Consider the following 21,326-nt stretch of genomic DNA (forward strand, 5'->3'; position numbering starts at 1 on the left):
ATTCTCATTCAGTGTATAAGTACATCCTTCTATTGTAGTTTTAGTATTTCTCTTCTAATTATATAGGATTATTTTAAAGAAATGAACAGTATACAAAAAGAAATACAGAATCGTTTTTATTCTTCAACGCAGAGATGACTATTATGTTTTAATATTCTTCGAGGATTTTCTGTTTACATGTATTACAAATATTTTGTATATAATATGAATATTTTTTCATGATTGGAATTGTATATAATAGGTTTGTATTCTTGGTGATTTTTTAAGCCTATTGAATTTTTTTTTTTTTTTTTAAATTTGATTTTTTAGTAGCTGTTTCTTAACAGGGATACCTGTTTTTGAAAGGTGTTATATCCTCATTAGTTAAAAAAATTAGTTTGGGCTATTTGAAATTGAAGAATGTGCTTTTCTGTTTATGTTTCTTTTTTCTTTCATCAACCTAGCTATAATTAGGTCCTAATAAGAATTAGATTGAATGGCTTTTATCCCTCTTACTCATATTATGTTGGGCAGGTTGTCAGATTGGTAACCTTTATAAAGTGACTCCGTGTGTGGAATAAAAAGGAGAAACTTGTTTTTTGTTTTTTTTTTTAACCTTTCCTGGATTTTGATTTTTACAGGGCCAATACTCTCATTTGGTTTTATTGGCAGCATTTGATTGTATTGATGATACTAAGCTTGTGAAGCAGATAATCATATCAGTAAGTAATTCTCATGGTCTTGAATTTAAGTTAAATTGATATATTATTTGTGAGTTTGTAAGTGTTATTTCACACATATATGTCAAGACTTTGAATTATCCACCTTGACAATATTTTGCTATTTATTGATTTACTCAGTTAAGTCTATTTTGGGAGTGTGCTTTATTCCTGTGTAAGCCATAATCTTATAACTTGATATTTAATAATTAGTATTGTCTCAAATATATAAAGGAATGGTTAAATTAAGATAAATAAGACCATATGACATACAAAATGAAAAATTATCAAATACCAGCTTCCTTTTTACATTTCAGTAATTCTTTGCAGCCTGGTATAATGACCATAAAGTGGTAATAATTGAATTTAATTTATTTAACCCTTAATTTGCCTTCAGAAAAAGTGACCCTGTCCTCTTGAAAAACTACTCCAAAGTAAAAACTACATTTTAAAATAATTTCTTTTCGTTCTACAATGATTGACTTCTGAATCTGTTATTTTCTTGTCCCTTCCTTTACTTCTCTTGTTGGGTATATAATAGAGATTGCAGGGGTGGGGTTAAGAAATTGCAACATTGGTTACAGTGACAAAACTTGGAAACATTTTAAAAGCCACATAATCTGTATAGACATATTCGTCTGAAAACAGGCGTTTCTGTTTGATACGCCTGGATGGGGCCCTTGGAGAAATCTCAGGAACAGAAGCTATGATACTTTTTATTCGGTCTGCAGGGAAAAGCAGATGGATGTTCAGAAAGACTTTTCTTGTTGGCATGTGGTGGTGCTGTGGCCTCTCTATAGCCTGTCTGGACCAGTAGAGCTGAGTTGTAGGAGAAAAAAATGTATCAGCTAACAGAGAGGAAGGAGATTTTTCTTAGATGCCAACTGTAGGTCTTAGTGGGTGTGAATTTCTCATGCCCTTGCTGTCATTTTCCAACTTTCCCCCTGACTATTTTAAGATTGTGGTGACTTTCTCTGGGCTAAGATTGTGGGAAGAAACAATTTGGCAAGACTTTCATGTCATAAACTGACTGTTTTGACGTGTTCCTTGTGACTTTATTACTCTTTTGACTTCAATCACTGATTGTTTTTCATTCCAGTGACACTGATTTGCTAATGAATAAAGTTGTTTCATGAAAATGGAAACAGACTGGGCTTTTCAAAGTTTTCTTTTGTTTAATATTTTCAGGACAACTAAAATTTGCAAAACTGTTCCAAATAGATTTCAAGAGAAACCATACTTCAGGATTTGCCACAATTTATCTGCTAGATTTTTTCAAAGGATTTATCCCACTTAAACTTGCTGTTGCAGCAATTTTAATTCCTTGTGCTTATCAGTTTGATTCCCACCACTACTTAATCCACATTCCTATTGACTTCCTCATAGTTAGGGCAGTTTTCCAAGAATGGCCTGATTTACTGATCTCTTGCCTCTAAATGACAAATGCCCAACAGGTCTGTGTATCATTAAACTCTGTAGTTAGTGATAGAATTTTGGAATGCTAATTGCCCTTGCATTTTTCCCACCTGTCTACCAAAAACCTGTTGCAGTATGCAGTTCTTTTTTTAAAAATACCCAAGCAAGCTTAGTGTTGCTAAGAATTCTCTTCAGGGTAACCAGACTTCCCAAGATACCAGGTTGAAATCATAGCCTGCCTGGTCAGCTAAGCCCTCACCTTTCAAAATGGATACACACTGTTTCCAATGTACTTCACTTTCCCAAATAAACATACTTATAAAATTTGATCCATTTTATTCTGGAATTGTTGGTGTAATGGAGCTGCTTTGACAGCAGTGTTCCTCTGGAAAGGAACTAAGTACACTATATAGTTGCTGTACGAGAGTGACTAAAAGTTGATGCATGAAGAAATAAAACTTGACAAATATAGTTAAAGCTGAAGCCCTTTGTGTACCTGGCCCTGACTGCATGTCCACCCCTAGCCATACCCATGGTGATGAATTTTCTGTTTATTATCCACATGCATTTCCTTATCTTTTTACTATACATCGAGGTGTATGGTACTGTTTTCTATGTTTACAAGTTTTATGTAAACGATATCTTGTATGTTTATTCATGCAACTTGCTTTTTTCTTTTGGCATTATGTTTGTGAAATACATCATCGGGTGGGCAAGCCTTTTTTTAAAAAGGGCAGGTAGTATTTTAGACTTTGTGGTCTGTATATGATCTTTGTTGCCTGTTCTCCATTTGTTTTGTTTTTATTCCTTAACAACCCTTTAAAATGTAAAGACCATTTTTATCTTGTAGGGTGTACAAAAGCAGGCTGCAGGTTGACCCATGGGCCTTTCTTTGCCCACCCTTGTTCTAAATTATTTATTTTTTAATCCCAAATAGTGTTTCACTATGAGAGTACTGCAGTTTATTTTTCCATTTTCTGTTAATGGACATTTAGATTGTTTATAATTTTAAAAACATTTAAAACTTATATTTTGCTATTCCACATAAATTCTGTGAGCATTCTTGTAAGTCTCCTTTTTTCTCTGAGGCATTTACTTAACAAAATCACCGGGGTGCCCAATATGTGGCACATATTTATGTAGAGTCACATGTCTGCCCCACCCGGCCACTACAAAACCTGTTGCATTATGCAGTGCTTTTAAAAATAGCCAAGAAAGCTTAAGGCTGCTAAGCATTCTGTTCAAAGTAACTGGATTTCCTGAAATGTCAGGTAGAAATCATGAACCTACTAAAAACTCCTCCTATTCTCTACAAGACAAGGCTCCAGTTCAGTCTCCAGATTATTCTCTGATCTCCCAGCCATACCTGGTGTCCCCATCCTCTCAACTACTATAGTATATCCTTGCCATCCTTTCACTTAACGGTAATTGTGATCTGACCAGGGCTCACAAATTCAGAAACATTAATTGACCAGACCAGGAAACAGGTTAAAGCAGGCCCAGTGCAGGGAGTGGACCGTGGGGAAAGGAGCAAGCATGTATCCTATCCAGGGTGTCAGCCCTCAGCTTCTAGGAATGTGAGCTTCACAGTGAGAGATCTTCCAATTTTTTTTTTCTTTTTCATTGTGGTAAAATACACATAGCATAAAATTTACCACCTTAACCATTTTTGTTTACAGTTTAGTATTAAGTATATTCACATTATTGTGCAAACACTTTCTAGAACTTCCTTACCTTGCAAAACCGAAATTATGTTCATTAAATTACATCTTCCAATTTTTTGAGTGCATCCAGAAAGGTGGACTTTTAGATTTAAAAAACAAAACATTATATTTCTGAAAACTAAACACTCAAGAGGCTGCCATCACTGCCTAGTGATCTAACCTCCTTCTGTACTTTGTTATTACCCAGTGTTTGCATCTCTTATTTAAGTTTTTCTTGTCTTTTCTGCTAGATTTTAGCTTTTTTAAGTTAAGGTCGTTCTATTTGTTTTTGTCCCCACACACCCATAAAGGTATACGTACCATTGGCTCCATTCTCAGTAATGTGTGCTGCTTTTTGCGTTTCTTTCCTCTACTGAAAATGCACTTACACCCTAGCACCACTTTCAGAATGCTTCCTTCGTTTTGACCTTTACTTTTCCTTTTACGAGAGGACCAGAGAATCTGGCAAGGCTCCAGCACCAGGAGGTCAGACTGGCCAGACGTGTCTTCAGAAGGGAAGTCTTTTGTTCTGCTGGCACTTTCTGCACTTGCTTTAGAGTAAAGCATATGAAAAAGAAATTACAGCAACAGAGCCTTGTGATTTTTCTCCTGAGTTAATTCCCTTAAGTGGAAAGCTAAGTTAAAAACCTTTAAAATTAAACTTTTGTTGTTGACAATGCCAAACTCATGACTCCAACAGCTGTATTTAATCTCCATAGTTAAACATGCTATATATTGAGGGGTGTGTTTTAATATGAAAATAAAACTACAGCAGATTTGCAGTATGAATTTTCTGATTTGCTCCTGGTAATGGCCCACAAGGCAGGTGGGTGTGTAATTTCCTTTAACAGAGAAGGGAATTGATGTGTAGAGAGGGTAAAGGATTTGCCAAAGACTACACTACTTGAGCTTAAAGACTGAATTCGCAAAAAATCAACTACACCAATAGTTAATTGGTGCTTCTTACCAATTTCTACATGTCACCATACTTGTTAGTCTTCTCTCTGGAAGTTTCTCTCCTCTTTGTGTGTAACCCAGATTAAAGAGAAATGAATTGGTACTCTCATATACCAACGCTCATACTGTTTCCTTTTAGATACATGTTTCTGATAGTAGGAAAGCTGGAATGGTGGTGAGGTGTGGAGAATTAGATGATGTTACACTCAGACAAATAACTTTAGATTCTCAACTACGTAATTACAAATTGAAAGGCAGTAAAATTCAATGAATTTGTGGACTAATCCTTTAGTAGGATTTGTATGTGGAATTAAGCTTGTGTTAAGGTGAAACCTTTTTGGCCCCAATCATGTGTGGATTGCCCCCCATCCTTCCATGTGGAATGCACAGAAAAAGTAGGTACGTTGAGGACTGTGGTGCATGCCACCCCTTTTCTTCCTTACACCAAGAAAAAATAATTAAAAATAAGTAGCCTTTTATATTCCTTCACTGAATACTTCTTCTGTTTTAAGTTTTATTGTTGTTTAATTTTACTTATTTATTTTTTTATTTATTGATTTGAGAGAGGGAAAGAGAAAAACATAGACTTGTTATTCCATTTATTTATGCATTCATTGGTTGATTCTTGTATGTGCCTTGACTGGGGATTGAACCCGCAACCTTGGTGTATTGGTACAACACTAACCAACTGAACTCGTCAATCAGGGCCTTTTTATTATTTTTTTTAGGCAACTGTTTTAAAGGTATGATAGCCAAGAGTAGTATTTTAAGGAAATAGCAAAGTTGTGGGGTTTTTTTAATGGTAGAGAAATAGGCCTAAGCTATGTGGTCTTCTCATAGTCTTTCAAGAAATTAAAGATCTGTCTTCCTTTATGAGCTGGTTAAAGCTTACAAAGGAAAAGCTGTACTAAAGGTAGCCCATAATTGTAACACTGAATACTTCATTATCAAGTATGCATATGTTGAGTCCACTTTGGGGCATGTTTACCTCGAAATTACAGAAGAGCTTTCTCTTCTGCAATATGTACATTTTTCTTTTTTCTTACCCTTCTTACTGAAATTTTATTTTCCTTGAATAGTTGAAATCTGTATTCATTTTGAGGTGGTTAGATCTATTGCACATACTCTCTGGAAACCTTTATGTTGCATGGGGAAATCTTTATACATGACATAAACTTCTTCAAAAGTAGAAGCGCACAGTGGAGTTGAGAGTCAAGGAAAGAGGCGATTATGTCCTGGATGAGTGACCTTCATTTATCTACTTTAAGTCACTTTACTCAGGCTTCCTACCTACAAAATGAAAGTAGCTGTAGTACCTTCATTATCATGATGTGGAGTATTTAAGATGGAGGAACTATTCTCAGCATAGGGTCTGGTTCCTAGTAAGCACTTAAGTGTTAGCTGCTATTATTAATATACTTTTGTGTAGAAAATGAGGGAAGCTTGGGATTTTAAAAAGAAATGTGTCTGGAATATGGAACTGTTGTCAATCAACCTTGGTGTCATGAATTTTGTTGTATCATCCCGTGATTGATGACTGGCTTAATTTCTTTCTTATTATTTTATTTTTTCATTAAATGTATTGGGGTGGCATTGGTTAATATAATTATATTGGTTTCAAATATACAGTTCTGTAATACATCATCTATTTTATTGTATTTTCGCCACCCATAGTCAGATGTCCTTTCATGACCATGTTGGACCCCTTTTACCCTTTACTACCCCTTTCTCTCTAGTAACTGCCACACTGTTGTCTGTGTGTGTCTATGAATTTTTGCTTGTTTGTTTGTCTTGTTCATCTGTTGCTTTCAGTTTTGTGTCCCACATATGAGTGAAATCATATGGCGACAGCAGTACCCTCAGGTGCAGGAGGGGCTTACTGGTGGCCACTAGCCACGTCTGGCTCTTGACACTTTCCATCTGATCTACTTCACTAGCGTGATATTCTCAAGAATCATCCATAGTGTTGCAAATGGCAGTATTTCATCTTACGGCTGAGTAGTATTCCCTTGTATGTATGTACCACCTCTTCTTTATCCAGTCATCTATCAAAGAGCACTTTGGTTGTTTCCTTATCTTGGCCACCATGAATAAATGCTGCAGTGAACATAGGGGTGCATATATCTTTACAAATAAATGTTCTCAAATTTTACGGGTACATACCCAAAAGAGGGATTGCTGGGTCATATGGTAACTAATAATTTTTTGAGGAACTATTTTCCATAGTGGCTGTTCAGTTTATATTCCCACCAGCATAGTATGACAGTTCCTTTCTCCACAGCCTTTGCAACACTTGTTATTACTTCTTTGGTTAATAATAGCCATCCTAACCAGTGTGAGGTGGTATCTCATAGTAGATTTGATTTGCATTTCCCTTTTTCATATATCTGTTGGTCATTTTTATGTCTTGGGAGAAGTGATGACTTAATTTTTAGCTTGGCTCCTTGCACTAAAATTACTGATCTCATTGTAATAGGCACATAAGAGAATAGCACATCTGAATATATCATCTCATGGAGAATTCCTTTCCTTAATAGAGATTGTCTGTTCCCTTTGAAAGATACTAGAGTTAGAATCAGGGACCAGAACTAGGCAGAGTCCTGCCGCTGACAAACTGCATTCTCTAGCAAAGTCACCCGTCTTCTTTCTCAGTTCCTCATCTGTAATGGGTGATTGGGCTGAATTCTTTCTGTAGCTCCCGCCAGCTCTGAAGAATCTGGTGCTCAAACATACATGGCTTTGAGTACCTTTCAGGTTTGTTGCATGAAGTAGGAATGTTAGAGGCGGGAAAAAAAAACTGGTGAGTTTGTTGTGTGTTCTCTATTAAGATTAAAGGAGAAAAAGAACTCATGGACGCGAACAACAGTGTGGTGATTGTTAGGGAGTTAGGGTGGAAGGGGGTTTAGGGGGGATAAATGGTAATGGAATAAAAATACAATAAAAATGAACTCTTGAAGATTAAAGGAATTTTTCAACAATGAATTTTCTTTGGAAGCATCAGCAAATTTACACAGAATTTTAGCTGGGGCAGGGATGATGTTGCCTTTGTTCCTTAAATTTGTGCAATTAGAAATGGAGGTTACTATTCTTGGGTAAGTTGATGGAACTTGACAGTGTAGGTATTTTTAATTGCTTCATGGAGTCTTTCTGCATTTGTTTCCCTTCCCACTCTTTATTTTCATTGTGATACTTACATAGCCTTCATCTGCCATGAATAAGCAACCTAACTTTAAAAGCCTTAACCCACTTCTTATGTTTAATAGAGTTTCTTTATCTCCCTTCACATACATCTCGATGGGGAAATTCTAATAAGAATGTTCTTCATTGATGCTGATGCTACATTAAGTGCAGCTGCAAATTAACTGATCTGCTCAGTGACCCCAGCAAACTGTGTCCCTAGTAATGATGGCCTAAGAAATACCAGTTATATAGTGAATAAAGATAACTGCTTTAAATATTTTAAAGTCTCCTTGAGCTTTGTCAGTTATATAAATGGATTTTTCAGTAATGCTAGTCGCAGTAGAGAATCTGTTCTGTATTCTGAATGTAAATCTCTTTATACTTTAATGAGATGATTTCACAACTAGCTCCACATTTTCCATTAAGTATGTTGGGTAAAATAGTTAAGTATGTATTCTTTGCCATTCAGATTCCAAGTATCCTTTAAGCATACACATTCATTTTTTGCTTCTATAATTTTACAGGAAATTATTAGTTCTTTGCCTAACATAGTAAATGACAAATATGGAAGGAAGGTCCTATTGTACCTACTAAGCCCCAGAGATCCTGCACATACAGTACGAGAAATCATTGAAGTTCTGCAGAAAGGTGATGGAAATGCACACAGGTAAGAACAAGTAGAAGGGCTTGTGCCCTTTATCCTTTGATTTATTAATTTTCAGTAGTACATGCTTCCAGAAATCTATTCACGCATGTACACCCCTTCTCATGCTCCCTCTCTTTCTAAAACTCAACAAGGGAATTCCATTTTTAAGGCTTTAGTTGTTTTATCTTAAAAAAAGAGATAAAAGTATCATGCAAAAAGAATGCTTGTGAGCACCTTGTGCATAGTAGGCACTTTGGTGTCTGATTTATTTTGGTTTTGCTTTATTTTTAAAGCTACTGGTACTACATAATTAAGTACTCTTAGAGAGTAGAGTCCATTAAATAGTTATAGCACAGGAGCCCCAAACCAAGGAACTGCTTAAGTGTTCATTATACTCCAAAAAACCACCGGGTGGACTAGCCAATGTGGACATGCCATTTATTACTCACATTACAGGGGAGCGCACCAATGGTGGTGGGTTGGCGGGAGAAAGACCATGCCTCCTCCAGTCTGAGGTTTGTTATAAGGGGTCCCAGACAAAGGAGGCACATGTCCTGTGTGTGACTCAGAACTACATTACCTCATTGTGTATGTGCAGCACGGAGCAGTCACCGGACAAGAAGCTGCTCCCAAAAGGAGATTAGCAGGGAGTTAGAATTTGTTCCCAAAACAATACACATCCCTTCTGATCAGCCCCCAGTCTTGGGAGGGGTAAGGGCCATGTCCATTGATCCCAAGTAGTGTAAACATATGTTGTCTTATAAGATATTTTGTTGTTGTTTGGTTTTGGATTTGTTTGGGGTTTTTTATTACATAAAGCAAGCTTCACTTATTGAGTGCTTGTTCTGTGCCAGGTTCTAGTCACATCCTGAGACCACAAACCTGAAAGACAGGTGTTCCACCCTCAAATCACTTCTGTACGTGCATAACAGAAAGATATAGGCAATTACAGTAGCATGTGACACAAACTATTATAAGCCCTTAGAGGTTTTTTAAAAAATATGATAACGATATTTCCTTTGCCATTTATCTTACCTTAATACTCATTCAACCTATTCCAACAGTAAGAAAGATCCAGAGATCCGACGCCGAGAGCTCCTAGAATCCATCTCTCCAGCTTTGTTAAGCTACCTGCAGGGTCACGCTCAAGAAGTGATGCTAGATAAGTCTGCATGTGTGTTGGTGTCTGACATTCTGGGAGCTGCCCTTGGAGACGTTCAGCCTGCCATGAATGCCGTTGCCAGCTTGGCAGCAACAGAACTGCATCCTGGTGGCAAAGATGGCGAGGTAATGTGCTATTATAAGACAGGCAGGAAAGCTGCGGTGACCGCAAAAAACTCCAGTCATTGAGAACATTGCTATAAAGAGGATTTCATTGATAATTATCTCAACTCACTGCATACCAATAGTACATTTGAACATTGAATTCAAAACACAGTGCTGTTGCAACAATGGCTTGCAATGACTTCATGAGTAAAAATAAAATCCTCTTAATGTGTCTCTGTGTTGTCCATGATTGACCCCAAGCTGTCTTTCTCATATATTCTATGCTCTTAATTCTGTTTTGAATTTGCTGTGGACTTTTGATCCTCTCTGCGTTTGTACATCCGTCTTCCCTCGGTCTCAAGTGTTGCCCGCATCTCTGTGTTCCTTCACTTTCCATGTGGAAAGCCTTACTGGCAAACAGATGTGTATGGGCAGCCTAATATTTTCTGACCTACGAGATAAGGGGAGAGAAATGGGCTGTGATCTTAGAGAAGCCCTGGTCCCTTTGCCCTCATAAAACAGATCATATTAACAACTTGGAAGATGCATGCATAATGAGTTTCTTTTTAAAGAAATTGAGCCCATTGTCTTCATGCTTGATAAGAAAAGATCCTAGGGTACTGTGGGAACAATGATATGGCCCTTAAAAAGGAGTGAGATTGAGCTAAAAAGATGCTTTCTTGGCCTGCTAATCAGATAATATTTGTATATAGTCACATGTATTTAAATGTTCAGCATTAGGTTTTAATGTTTCTGCTATAGCATTCTGTCGCATCGGTGTATCTGTACCTCAGAACTGCATGTTGGCAATCTGAAAAGTGGTGGACGTGATCTTTCAGTGAACATTGCGGTGGTGCTTTTGAACTGGAACTCATGAGGCTGAGCCTGAACTAGTTCTCAGTGGCTGTGTTTTAGATTCAAATAGACCTTTGGTCCCTCCAGGTATAATGGTCATCCTAGATAAAGATCTCGTAAGCCTTATGGAACTTCCAACTTAACTGAGTTCCTTGTCTGTATGTGGTGATAGAGAATGGATTGTATAGGCCAAGGCATGGATGAAAACAGCTTATAAATTAATGTGTTCTTGACCCCTCATAGCTTCACATTGCAGAACATCCTGCAGGACATCTTGTTCTGAAGTGGCTAATAGAGCAAGATAAAAAGATGAAAGAAAATGGAAGAGAAGGTAGGTTGTTTAAACTTGACCCTTTGTTGTAGCTTATGTGAAAAGTTGCATACCATTCCCTACTCAGTTCTGTGTTTGACCAGACCTTCTCTTACTAAATTCAATTTCATCTGGTATTTTAGCCACAATGGAGATTTTCCCCCACTTGAGTAGTTTGGGCTTTCTATTACTGTAACTGAAAAAAAGAGACAGATTATGAATTTATGTCTTTAACCCTTTGAATGCTATGTGTAATTCAAAATTTGGATCAACATGAGAAAAATCATATCAATATATATATAACCCGAGGTACAAAAAAAAGAGAACAAAACATAAAATATGAATTATTCCATTGTTATTTACATTTATAGCCATCGAAAAAAATCGCTAGGAGCAACGCTGGCATTTTTGGGAAAATTTGTCAGCATCACTGACAGTGACATGGACATTCAAAGGGTTAAAAGTCCAGGGATTTTCTAGTGATTTTTCTTTCTCTTAATTAAAATGCATTGGTGGCCCTAAAACTTGCCTGCTTGGGCCTGAAGTATTTGTCATTTTCATGTAGCATCAGATGAGCCTGACTAGTTCTTTTGGTTCTCTTGCTGTATAACAAGTTACCTCAAAACAGCAGTTTTCAAAACAGTAATCATTTGATCAGGGTTTGGTAGAGCTTGTTTCTTCCCTGCTCAGAGTGCTGCTCAGCTAGGGGTTGGAGGATCCATTTTCACAATGGCTGGTAATGCCTGAGGCTGACAGCTTCAGTTCTTCTCCATAGGCTGCTTGGGCTTCCTTACAATATGGTGGGTTTGGTTTTAAGAGAAGAGGTACATGTGTGGTTCTTTCATGATTTAGCCTCAGAATTATTTAACATCATTTTTATCATATTCTTGGTTAAATGAGTCATAAAGCCCACTAAGATTCAAAAGTAGAACACTTTGATTCCATTTCTAGATCGGGGACGGGGTATTCTAGAAGAGTACACAGGAGATACTGTTGTATTCACCTTTGGGAAACACCATCTGCTTATTTCTCTCTCCTTAGCGTATGTCATCAGAAACTAAATAGCCATAGGCCTCTTGGCTTTTTAAAGGCTCCTTATATTTGGATATCTTTCAACAAATTTTACATGCTACCTACCTAAGATGTTTGCTTTCAAGATAGGTTGTCTTTATCTCCATTTACAGTAAATCTTGGCCTTCAGGATTTCTCCTTTATCCAAGAATTAGTTACACTTAGCTGGCACAATGAATACGATAATATAACAATAGAAGATAGGTAGTACTTTTTATGGACGAACATCTAATATTGTAGAGAGGACTTTCCAGGCGTAAGCACCACTAGCTATGTCCATGGGACCTTCTGAGAGGATTTTCCATGAGGGAAAACTTAATTTTGATCAAACCCAAGGTGCTGCTCTTAAATGATTACTCCCTGAGTACATTTCAAGTCAGGGTTAAATCGTTCAGTAGTACAAAGAAATGCAAACATGACCACATGAGCATTTTATAAGAATTCATCGTTTCGCTTGAGTAATTATTGCTAAAAATAGTTTAGGGTTTGGATCAGATTAGAAAGAAATGGCAGTACTAAAAACGCATTATATAAATCTGAACTGGAATTTTCAGTGTTAAGGGCTTTTGGGTGAGGACTTTTTATTAGCTTTTTTTATTAAAACATACAGAGTTAAGGGCAATAGAGAGGGAGACTGGGAATTTAATTTAAATCTTGGTATCTAATGTTCACTAAGTTTCAGTATCTTTTACAGGTTGTTTTGCAAAAACCCTCGTAGAGCATGTTGGTATAAAGAACCTGAAGTCCTGGGCTAGTGTGAATCGAGGCGCCATTCTTCTTTCTAGGTTTGTATAAAGTGTACCTTTCTCTATGCAGGGCCCAGCCTGCTTGCTTGCTCATTTATTCTCACATTTATTTCTCTGTTCTAATATTTAATGTTCCCCATAGTCCAACATTGCTCTCTATCACTCATTGCCTAGACAGGCTTACCAAATATTAGAAAGCAAATGTAACTCTTTAAATCAATCCTTACAGTTTTTTTTCATCTGCCCTCTTTCGGATTTCATGGATCGTAAAATCATGACATTCAAAGGAATCATTTGATTGTCTTGCCACATTTATGGTTTTGACCCAAATGTATTTATATTCCTTTTAATGAATTAGTCTTGTCCCTGTGAAAACTGTGGCAGTTATTTTTTTAATTGTGACTGAATTTACATGTAATTTTCATTTATTGTTTTCAACTTTCTAAAAGGATCTGGGAGATATTTGCTTCTGAAGTCTACACATGAATTATTTCTAATTAAAATGGATAGAAAACTGATGATTTGTGAATTGAGGCATATGCTTAACTTGAACATTATTCTCTGGACACAGTATGTTGAGTTTATAATTTACAGGTTATCAAAATTTCAGTGCATTCTATTCCCAGATAAAACTCTTCTGTTCAGAACATTTATTAAAAAATAGGCTTGTGAGTTATTTTGAAGCAATCACTGTTGATCTTTTTCCTTGCTGTGTTACTGAGGTTTGGAAAACAGCTGCCAATCTTAGTTTGAATTTCCCTCAATTTTTCACTTGTAAATTCCGTTCAATTTCATTTGTATTGTCTGTAAATGTGTTTCTTTAATGAATAATTTGATTTGGTACATATATACTTAAAAACACATTTCATATGGACATTTCATTTTTTTCAAGAATATCAGTATCTCCAAACATGGGTGATACTGATCATTTTGTTCATTTTCTATTAAAATTAGTTAATTTTCCAGTTGATGTTTGACACTCAGAATCCATTAGCTGAAATATGCAGTCTTTTGATATAAATTTCTTTACCAGGCATTTGGAATGTTAGCACCTACTGACACATTCTTTCATTACGCTTAATAATTAACTAAAAATTTCAGCAGTGCCATAAAATTAATTTATAGATATTGCTCATCAGTCAGAGCTGCTCTTGGGTGGATTTGAAATATAAGAACACTATAGGTTTATTATGGAACACTAGTTAGAACTGGAGCAGGAGCACATGAAATAGTTGGGGTTCTGAAGGGACGTTGAACTATAGATAATCTATCATTATTACTGTAATTAATACAGTAATAATATTTGGATTTTAGAATATTGTCGTGTACTTGACTTGTTTGGTAAAATTCTCTGCTTGTTTATATTTTACTTCAAACCCTTGGACTTTTTTAAAAATTCTTTTGTACAGTAGGTGAAAAGGCATTCTGGGTGAAAGAAACCAGCCTTGTGTGCAGCTTGAAAGAGAGCTCAGGGAAGCAGGGCTGTCTAGCATTTAAAAACCTGGGCTCTAAGCAAACTGCCTGGGTGCCAGTCCCAGCTCACTGTACAGCCTTGGGCAAATTATTCAGCTTTTCTGAGTCTTAATTTTCTTGGTTGTGTAATGAAATAAATAATAATTTTGTGTTATGAAAAAACTAAATGAGATGATACATAGAAAATGCTTAGCATATGTCTAATGTATGATATATGTGTTCAATAAATATCAGTTTTTATTACTACTGTGCATATGTAACTATGTGCTTAGCCAAGCTATATAAAATTAAAATGCCTAGTGAATCACCAGTCTATTAAAAGGGCACTTTACTTTTTGACTTTATAGGTGGTAAGCAGTGTTTGTTGCAGGTGTTCATGAGTGGGGTAATGCTGCTTGGGGCTGCTAGCTTATTTTCCTCTTTTTGGACATGATGAAATGTATTGGGACCAGGCAGTTAAAAAATACCAACGCTATGTTTCAGAAGTCCACCATTAAATGTCCTGAAGACACGGGGAGAGAGCAGGATATTCAGCCCTGGTGTTACAGTCAAGAGTCTGAGTCGCAGCCCCTGTGTAAAGGGTGATGGCCTGTTTGTGGCTGGCACCCAGGGCTCCATTCACTGGTAGTGGCACTCCAGCAAGGTCTCAGAAAGCAGAGCTGATGGTACTCTGCTTAATGACTCACACTAATTGAATGTTTACTGAGTGTCAGGCTCTGGCTGAGTTCTTTACATACAAGATCATTGGAGCCCCCAAAATAACCCTGTGAGGAAGAAGGTGGATTCTGTTGTTGATCCCACTTTACAGATCAAGAGTTAGAGAATTTAAATAGTGTGTTCTTTGTTGTACAGTTACTGAGAGGCAGAGGCAGGTTTCAGATGCAGGCAGTAAAGCTCCAAGGTAAAGCTTTCACCCCTTCCACTAAGTGTTTTAGCTGCAGAGCTCAGTAACAAGGCCCGTAACTGCCTCCCTGTCACAGCCCCACCTTTCCTCTCTGTGCACCTGTTTGTGTTAAGTCACATGCTCAGTGAGCATTTCTTGGCCATCTGTTCCGTACGTGTGGTGCTGTGGAGAAAAACACGGTTTCTGCTGTGACGTTGATGTAGAGAAGGGAAGATAGATTACTGCGGTAAATAATTTTAGGCAGGGTGTTAGTCCTAAGATAGAGTGAAAGTAGGACCAATTCTGTATGGAACAGAGTTGCTCCTGCATTTGCTTGAGTGACTCCCACCAGTAAGAAAATGAAATTATTTATTCGTGGTTTTTAGAATATAGGTTACTAGCCCCTGTCATTTATCTGATAAAAGAAATGTATTTCTAGTTACAAGAGTTGGCTCACAAATCAATAAATTCTGTATTCTGTGGATGCAGATAGTACTTGCAGATGATCTAGGATTCTTATGAAATTTAGTTTTTGTCTTCTCTCTCCAGCCTTCTCCAGAGTTCTGATCAAGAAGTCGCAAACAAAGTCAAAGCTGGACTGAAAAGCCTGATTCCCGCCTTGGAAAAAAACAAGAACACCAGCAAAGGAGTAGAAATGCTACTTGAAAAACTGTCGGTATAGATGGAAACAATTAATGAGATGGAATTATTTTTCTCTTCTGATCTGTTTTCCCATTGTGGAAAAGGGCTGGGGTCCACCTTACTGGTAATTTGTGTGCTTTGTATGTCTGTTCTTTGCATAAGAATTTATTTATAAAATGCTTTCTAACAATGTTCTTTTAAAAAATTTCCAGCCGTCTTCCTTACCATCTTGAATAGTAAGTAAACCACAATGTGAGGTAGTAATGTAAAAGATTTACTAGTCACACTGTGGGACCAACCAAATACATATAAAGTGGTTGCATGAGTTGGTTCAGGGGAAGACATCTTCTGTGAGCAATAGTTTTAAGAAGACTACGGAGGATGTGGGGCTTGAGAGGACCTCAGAGGAAAGCAGGATGTGGAAAAGGAGCCAGTGGGAGTATTTGGTGAGAGCAGTGAGGTGGAACCTAATGGTTTTGAATTGAACTTCAGGAAGCAGTAGGGCCTGGATGGATACAGTGAGGGGAGGATACCTTGCAACCAGGGCAGCCACATTCCTAGCTGCCTTATAGAGTGGGTTCTCTGTTAGGTTTTGTTTGAAAGCTGCTGGAGTAAATTAAGGCTAAAAGGGGGAAATGTACTAGATGAATTAGGGGATCACAGTGGATAGCAGTACTAAGGTCACGTCACTGGGAAATCTGCCTGTCTGTATCAGGGCCTGCAAGTAAATAGCTCCTTTTGATGAGATTTTCTTCATCAGGATTGTCCCTAAAGTAATAGAGGCCTGTAGGGTTTGAGTTTGGAAGGAGATGCTAATATGTTAACAGTACAGCAGTTTGAATTTAAATTCAGGTAGGATGTTTGAACTTTATAACTGCTCTTGGCTTTTAGCAGCAAAGCTTGGAAGGGTTTGGTACATCATTCAGGCTCAGGTAGCCCTACCCTGACTACTTTAGATATCAAGTCTTGCTGTAATGTGACACACATTGGGGTCTGTCACTGTAATTGTATTTGCTGGAGGCTGGAGAATAGCTCTGTCTTTCCTGACCAGACTACAGGGTCCCAGGACTACTTCCAACATACAAGCTACCACTGTCTTCCACCTGGAACGTTGAACCCTGTCCAAAGAGCAAAAGAGCTGATCCATCTGTAATTCCCTTTGACAATACCACCCAGACCCCACCAACCAGCCAAGTCTAAGGGTGGAGGTGGGGATACCTGGAGGAACTGGGGATGGGGAGAGGTAAATGGGGAGAAGGCAATATCAGAGCCATATGTTGTGAGTTTGTGTTTTCCATATAAAGGGCCCGTTCAGAAAGAGGGTGGGGGGTGGGGAACTCTACATTTGTTCCATCCTTGTGACTAAAAACATAAAATAACATATAGAATTTTAAAAGTGAGGGTACTATAAAGCATAGAATAAAAGGCAGCCATCCTTCCCCTACCCCACTCCTCATCCCTGCAATGGACGTTCCCCAGAAACAACTACTTCCACTTCTTTTAGCTCTGCTAAATTTTTAAATATATAGTTTTGGTGTTTTTTATTTAATCTATCAGCTTAGGCATCTTCTTCAACTTCCTATTATGGGAAAATACAGATTAAGATTTTGCCACCACTGTTCCCCAAGTTTTTTTTTGCTCCATGTTTCCAGTAGAATTGCATCATTTTTGATAAATCAGTGTTTAGAGTTTATATGGTTTTACCAACATACTGAAATAAACTCATTACATTTCTTAAACCATTTTATTTTCCCTGGAATTAATAATTGCCTCATTTATTTTCATTTGCTTTTTTACATTCTTATTAATTTTTCCCAAACTTTTTTTTTTTTTACCCTCATCCAAGGACATTTTTCCTTCATTGCTTTTAGGGAGAGGAAGGGAGAAAAACATTGATACAAGAGAGAGAAGCATCCACCGGTTGCCCTCTGCACACACCTGGGTTGGGGATTGCACATGTCACGGACCAGGGATCAAACACACAGCCCTTGGCCACGGGGCAGCGCTCCAACCAACCGGGCCACTTGGGCTAGGGCTTTCCCAAACATTTTTATCAGAATTGCTTAAACTCTTCTATAACTCTTTTTTTCAGCCTGTGAGGCTCCCATGTTATTCTGATTTTTGCCCTGTGGTTCCTGTATCCAGCGTCTCATACTCAATATGAAGAGTGGGTGCTAAATGTGCCACCTCTGTTATTCCCCTGGCTATACAGACATTCCCCTTGTGTGTCTAGTGGGAAAGGGCACTGGTGTGAACTAATCCTGGGGCCCATCCTTTCAGTCGGTGAGGGATTTGGAAGGAGCCTGGGCAGTGAACCTTAGAAGGGAAGTGGTGTTCCTAGGGCAGGTTTTGAAGTTACAGGACCTGCAAGAAGGTCCCTTTCCTGTGCTGCCTGGTATGTGCAGATCAGATGCTTAGGTGTTACATGCAGTATCTTGAGACCATGAGGAGATCAAAAGCATGCAGAGAATGGCTGAGCAGCAACAGGTGGAGAGAATCTGAAACGTGGTGATGTCGCACTGCCAAACAGATCAACTCCTGGGGTGTTGCACAGCCAACAGTCGTCATCCTGGGCCTTCTCTGCTACGGAAGGCCCATTCCGGGATCCTGTCACTTCCTTATGTTGCTGAACACCTGCTGTTGCAGCTGCTGTTCAATGGATCAGTTTAATGAGGTTAACACCTCTTCAACCTAGTAGCTCCCTGAGAAAGAACACGTGTGAGGTAAAATATTAAAGGCCTTGCGAGTCAGAATGTCTTGACTTTGCCCATTCGTATCCGGGGATCTAGTGTAGCTGCACATAGAATTCTAGTTTGAAATGAACTTTGCCTCAGAACTTTGAAGGCATTGGTCAGTATTTTCTTTGGCTTGCAGAATTGCTGTGCAAGTCCAGTGCCATCCTAATCCTCAGTCTTTGGTATGTGGCCTTGGCGTGGGGGGACTTCTGAGAGGTCATAGGATTTCAGGGTCATGTGAACTGGTGTGTCCGGTGTGTCCCTTTGTCATTTTTCATACTGGCACTTGGTGAACTGTTCTAATCAGTAAAAGAAAGCCTTTCCATTCTGGGAGCTGTATTTGTATTGTTTCTCTGATCACTGCCGCTCACCCCCATTTTTTCTGTTCTTCCTCTTAGGAACTCCTGTAATTGAGATTTTGAATGCTGGTTTGATCCTCTGGTTCTCTTTTTCAGTTCTTTTGGCTTTTTCTTTGGATTTTCTGGGTGAGATATTTCCTCCACACACACTGCCAATCTTTCCATTGAAGTGTGTTTTGTTTGTTTGTTTCTTGGATGAAATGTCTTATGTCTCTGGGGATGTTATATTTGTGTTTATTTGCTTTGTTTTACTTTGCTTTGCCTCTCTTCTGTCTCCTCTTTTTGTTTATTTTGGTCCCTTTTTTCTTCTTGAATCTTTCTTGGAGATCTTGGACTCTCCTTATATTCTAAAAACTGATCGGAAAGGGGGCAGGGCCCATTCTGTTCTCTACTATTGACTGTTCATTGCCCAGGTGGTTCGGTGTGGATTCTGCTGTTTCACTGGAGTCCTCCCCATGTCAGGATCTGAAAGTCTGTTGTCTGGGGCCCTTCATCGTCTCCAGAGAGAAATCTACCTGGCAGCCAGTATTCTGTGCAGATCTTAGTGAACCCACCTCCTCTCAGTCCAGAGCCTCTGCTTTATGCTCTTTTGTACCTAAAGACCCCTAGGCTGGAGAAACTAAACCAACATCAGTCCACAAAATAAACTGTCAGCCTTCTACCAAGATGTGGAGCGGTAGTCACGAGTTTTAGCCAATACCCTTGCTTACCATTACAGGCCTTACCCCAGTTTCTCCCAGTATCTGGCACCTCCAATTACTGGGATTTGCTGTATATCCAGGTGAGAATTAACCTTTTCTTCTGCATGCACTTGGTAGTCAGCCTTCTCAGCCCTGCTACTTTCTGTAGCTTCCTTTATTGCTGTCACTTTGTTCTTATGAGTTTATACCATTCTAAGCAGAAATCTACATACAAATGGTTTTAACCAACTGAAACCAACACACTGGCTGAAATGAGGGTTTATTTTCCCTGTAAGAGCTTGATGGGTTTGATAACGTCTTTATATTTTCAAATAGAAGTTTTTGTAGTTTACAGGTTGCATCAACCTGTAATTGCTTTCCCCAGGGATCAGACATTGCCTAGAAGGAAGAACTCCTTTTCCCTTTAAGCCTGGAGTAATGTAGGTTTGCAGAACAGAGTAAGGGCATCTTAAAAGAAATGGCTTCTGTGTCCTGAACTCAGAGCTCTTTAAAATGTGAGATGGCACTTCTGTTTCTGTTTTCAATGAAAATTTGAAAAGGTTACATCTTCATTATAACAAATTAATCACTCTTAGGAGAGATGTGTATTTAGAAAAATGGCTAAGAGAGCACAAAAACTCAAAAAGTGCCAGCAGTTAATACTGAGTTACTAATAATATTCTTTGTACCGAAACTAAAGAACTAAATAAATACAGAAATTGACCTCTTGTGCTCTTATCTCACCAAGGAAACTTAAGCTTCTAATCACCTCCATCTGCTTTGGGCTGAATTGTGTCCCCCTCAAATTTGTGTGTTGAAATCCTAAGTCCCAAGAACCTCAGAATGTGACTGTATTTGGAGATAGGGCTTTAAAGTAACTAAGGTAAAATGAAGTCATGGATTGGCCCTCATCCGACATGACTGGTGTCCTTACAAGAACAGAGTCAGAGACATGCACAAACGACCATGTGAGGACAGAGAAGATGACCATTTGCAAGCCAAGGAGTGAGGCCTCTCTGAGTGAAGCAACCCTGCCGACACCTTCGTCTTGGACTTCCAGCCTCCAGAAACTGAGGAGATAAGTGACTGTTGTTTAAGCCACCCAGTCCGCGGTGTTTGTTAGGCAGACCTAGCAAACTACGTCATCTTCCTTTTTCTAAATTTAGAGACACCAGCACCATTCAAGCGCCCCGAATTCCCTAACCTTTCTCCTAGATTAAAAGGTGGTGGTTTTTCTTGGATATCCGGATGAACATTCTTAACCAGGAGATAACATTTTGTTCTTTCCTTGGCGTAGCTTTTATGAAAAGTAACTAAATGGCCGCCCTGCCCTGCATTCCAACGTGTACAGACGTAAACGGACACTGATTATGGTGTACAAACTGGTGCCTTGGGAAGGGGTTCCTATGTTTCCATTCCCACCCCTATAAAGGAGTGGTGGTTGGAGTCCTTCATCAAAATGTTTTATCCAATTATGGACTCATGCCCAGCGTTGAATGTAAATGGACAAAGCGAGCTGCGAAAACATGGTAATGAGAAATGTTGGTCCATGCTGTCTTGTTCTTGGGGGAATTAATTATGTCCTGGGGACAAATGATTAGCTCTCACTTCTGCGTGACATGTGACGACTACTTGAGTGGAAGGTGATAGGAGGCTAGGGTTATGAGAATCATTTCACTTTGTGCTCTTGGTGACTATAAGCACTG

At 38.4% G+C, this 21,326-nt stretch overlaps 1 protein-coding gene across 2 annotated transcripts in view; it reads left to right on the plus strand.

Annotated features, from left to right (window-relative positions):
- PUM3 (pumilio RNA binding family member 3) overlaps window positions 1-17,588 on the plus strand; it is a 42,229-nt gene extending 24,641 nt beyond the window's left edge. For both annotated transcript variants that reach the window (XM_090274138.1, XM_090274139.1), the window contains exons 13-18: window positions 621-701; window positions 8,479-8,621; window positions 9,665-9,887; window positions 10,965-11,052; window positions 12,797-12,887; window positions 15,754-17,588. In XM_090274138.1, the coding sequence (XP_090130264.1) occupies window positions 621-701; window positions 8,479-8,621; window positions 9,665-9,887; window positions 10,965-11,052; window positions 12,797-12,887; window positions 15,754-15,886 (759 nt within the window). In that variant the 3' untranslated portion in view covers window positions 15,887-17,588. The remainder of the gene's footprint in view (window positions 1-620; window positions 702-8,478; window positions 8,622-9,664; window positions 9,888-10,964; window positions 11,053-12,796; window positions 12,888-15,753) is intronic.
- The last annotated feature ends 3,738 nt before the right edge of the window (window positions 17,589-21,326 follow it).

This window comes from Furipterus horrens, unplaced genomic scaffold (genome assembly GCF_987537825.1).
Source record: "Furipterus horrens unplaced genomic scaffold, mFurHor1.1.pri manual_scaffold_4, whole genome shotgun sequence".
NCBI classification, from domain to species: domain Eukaryota; kingdom Metazoa; phylum Chordata; class Mammalia; order Chiroptera; family Furipteridae; genus Furipterus; species Furipterus horrens.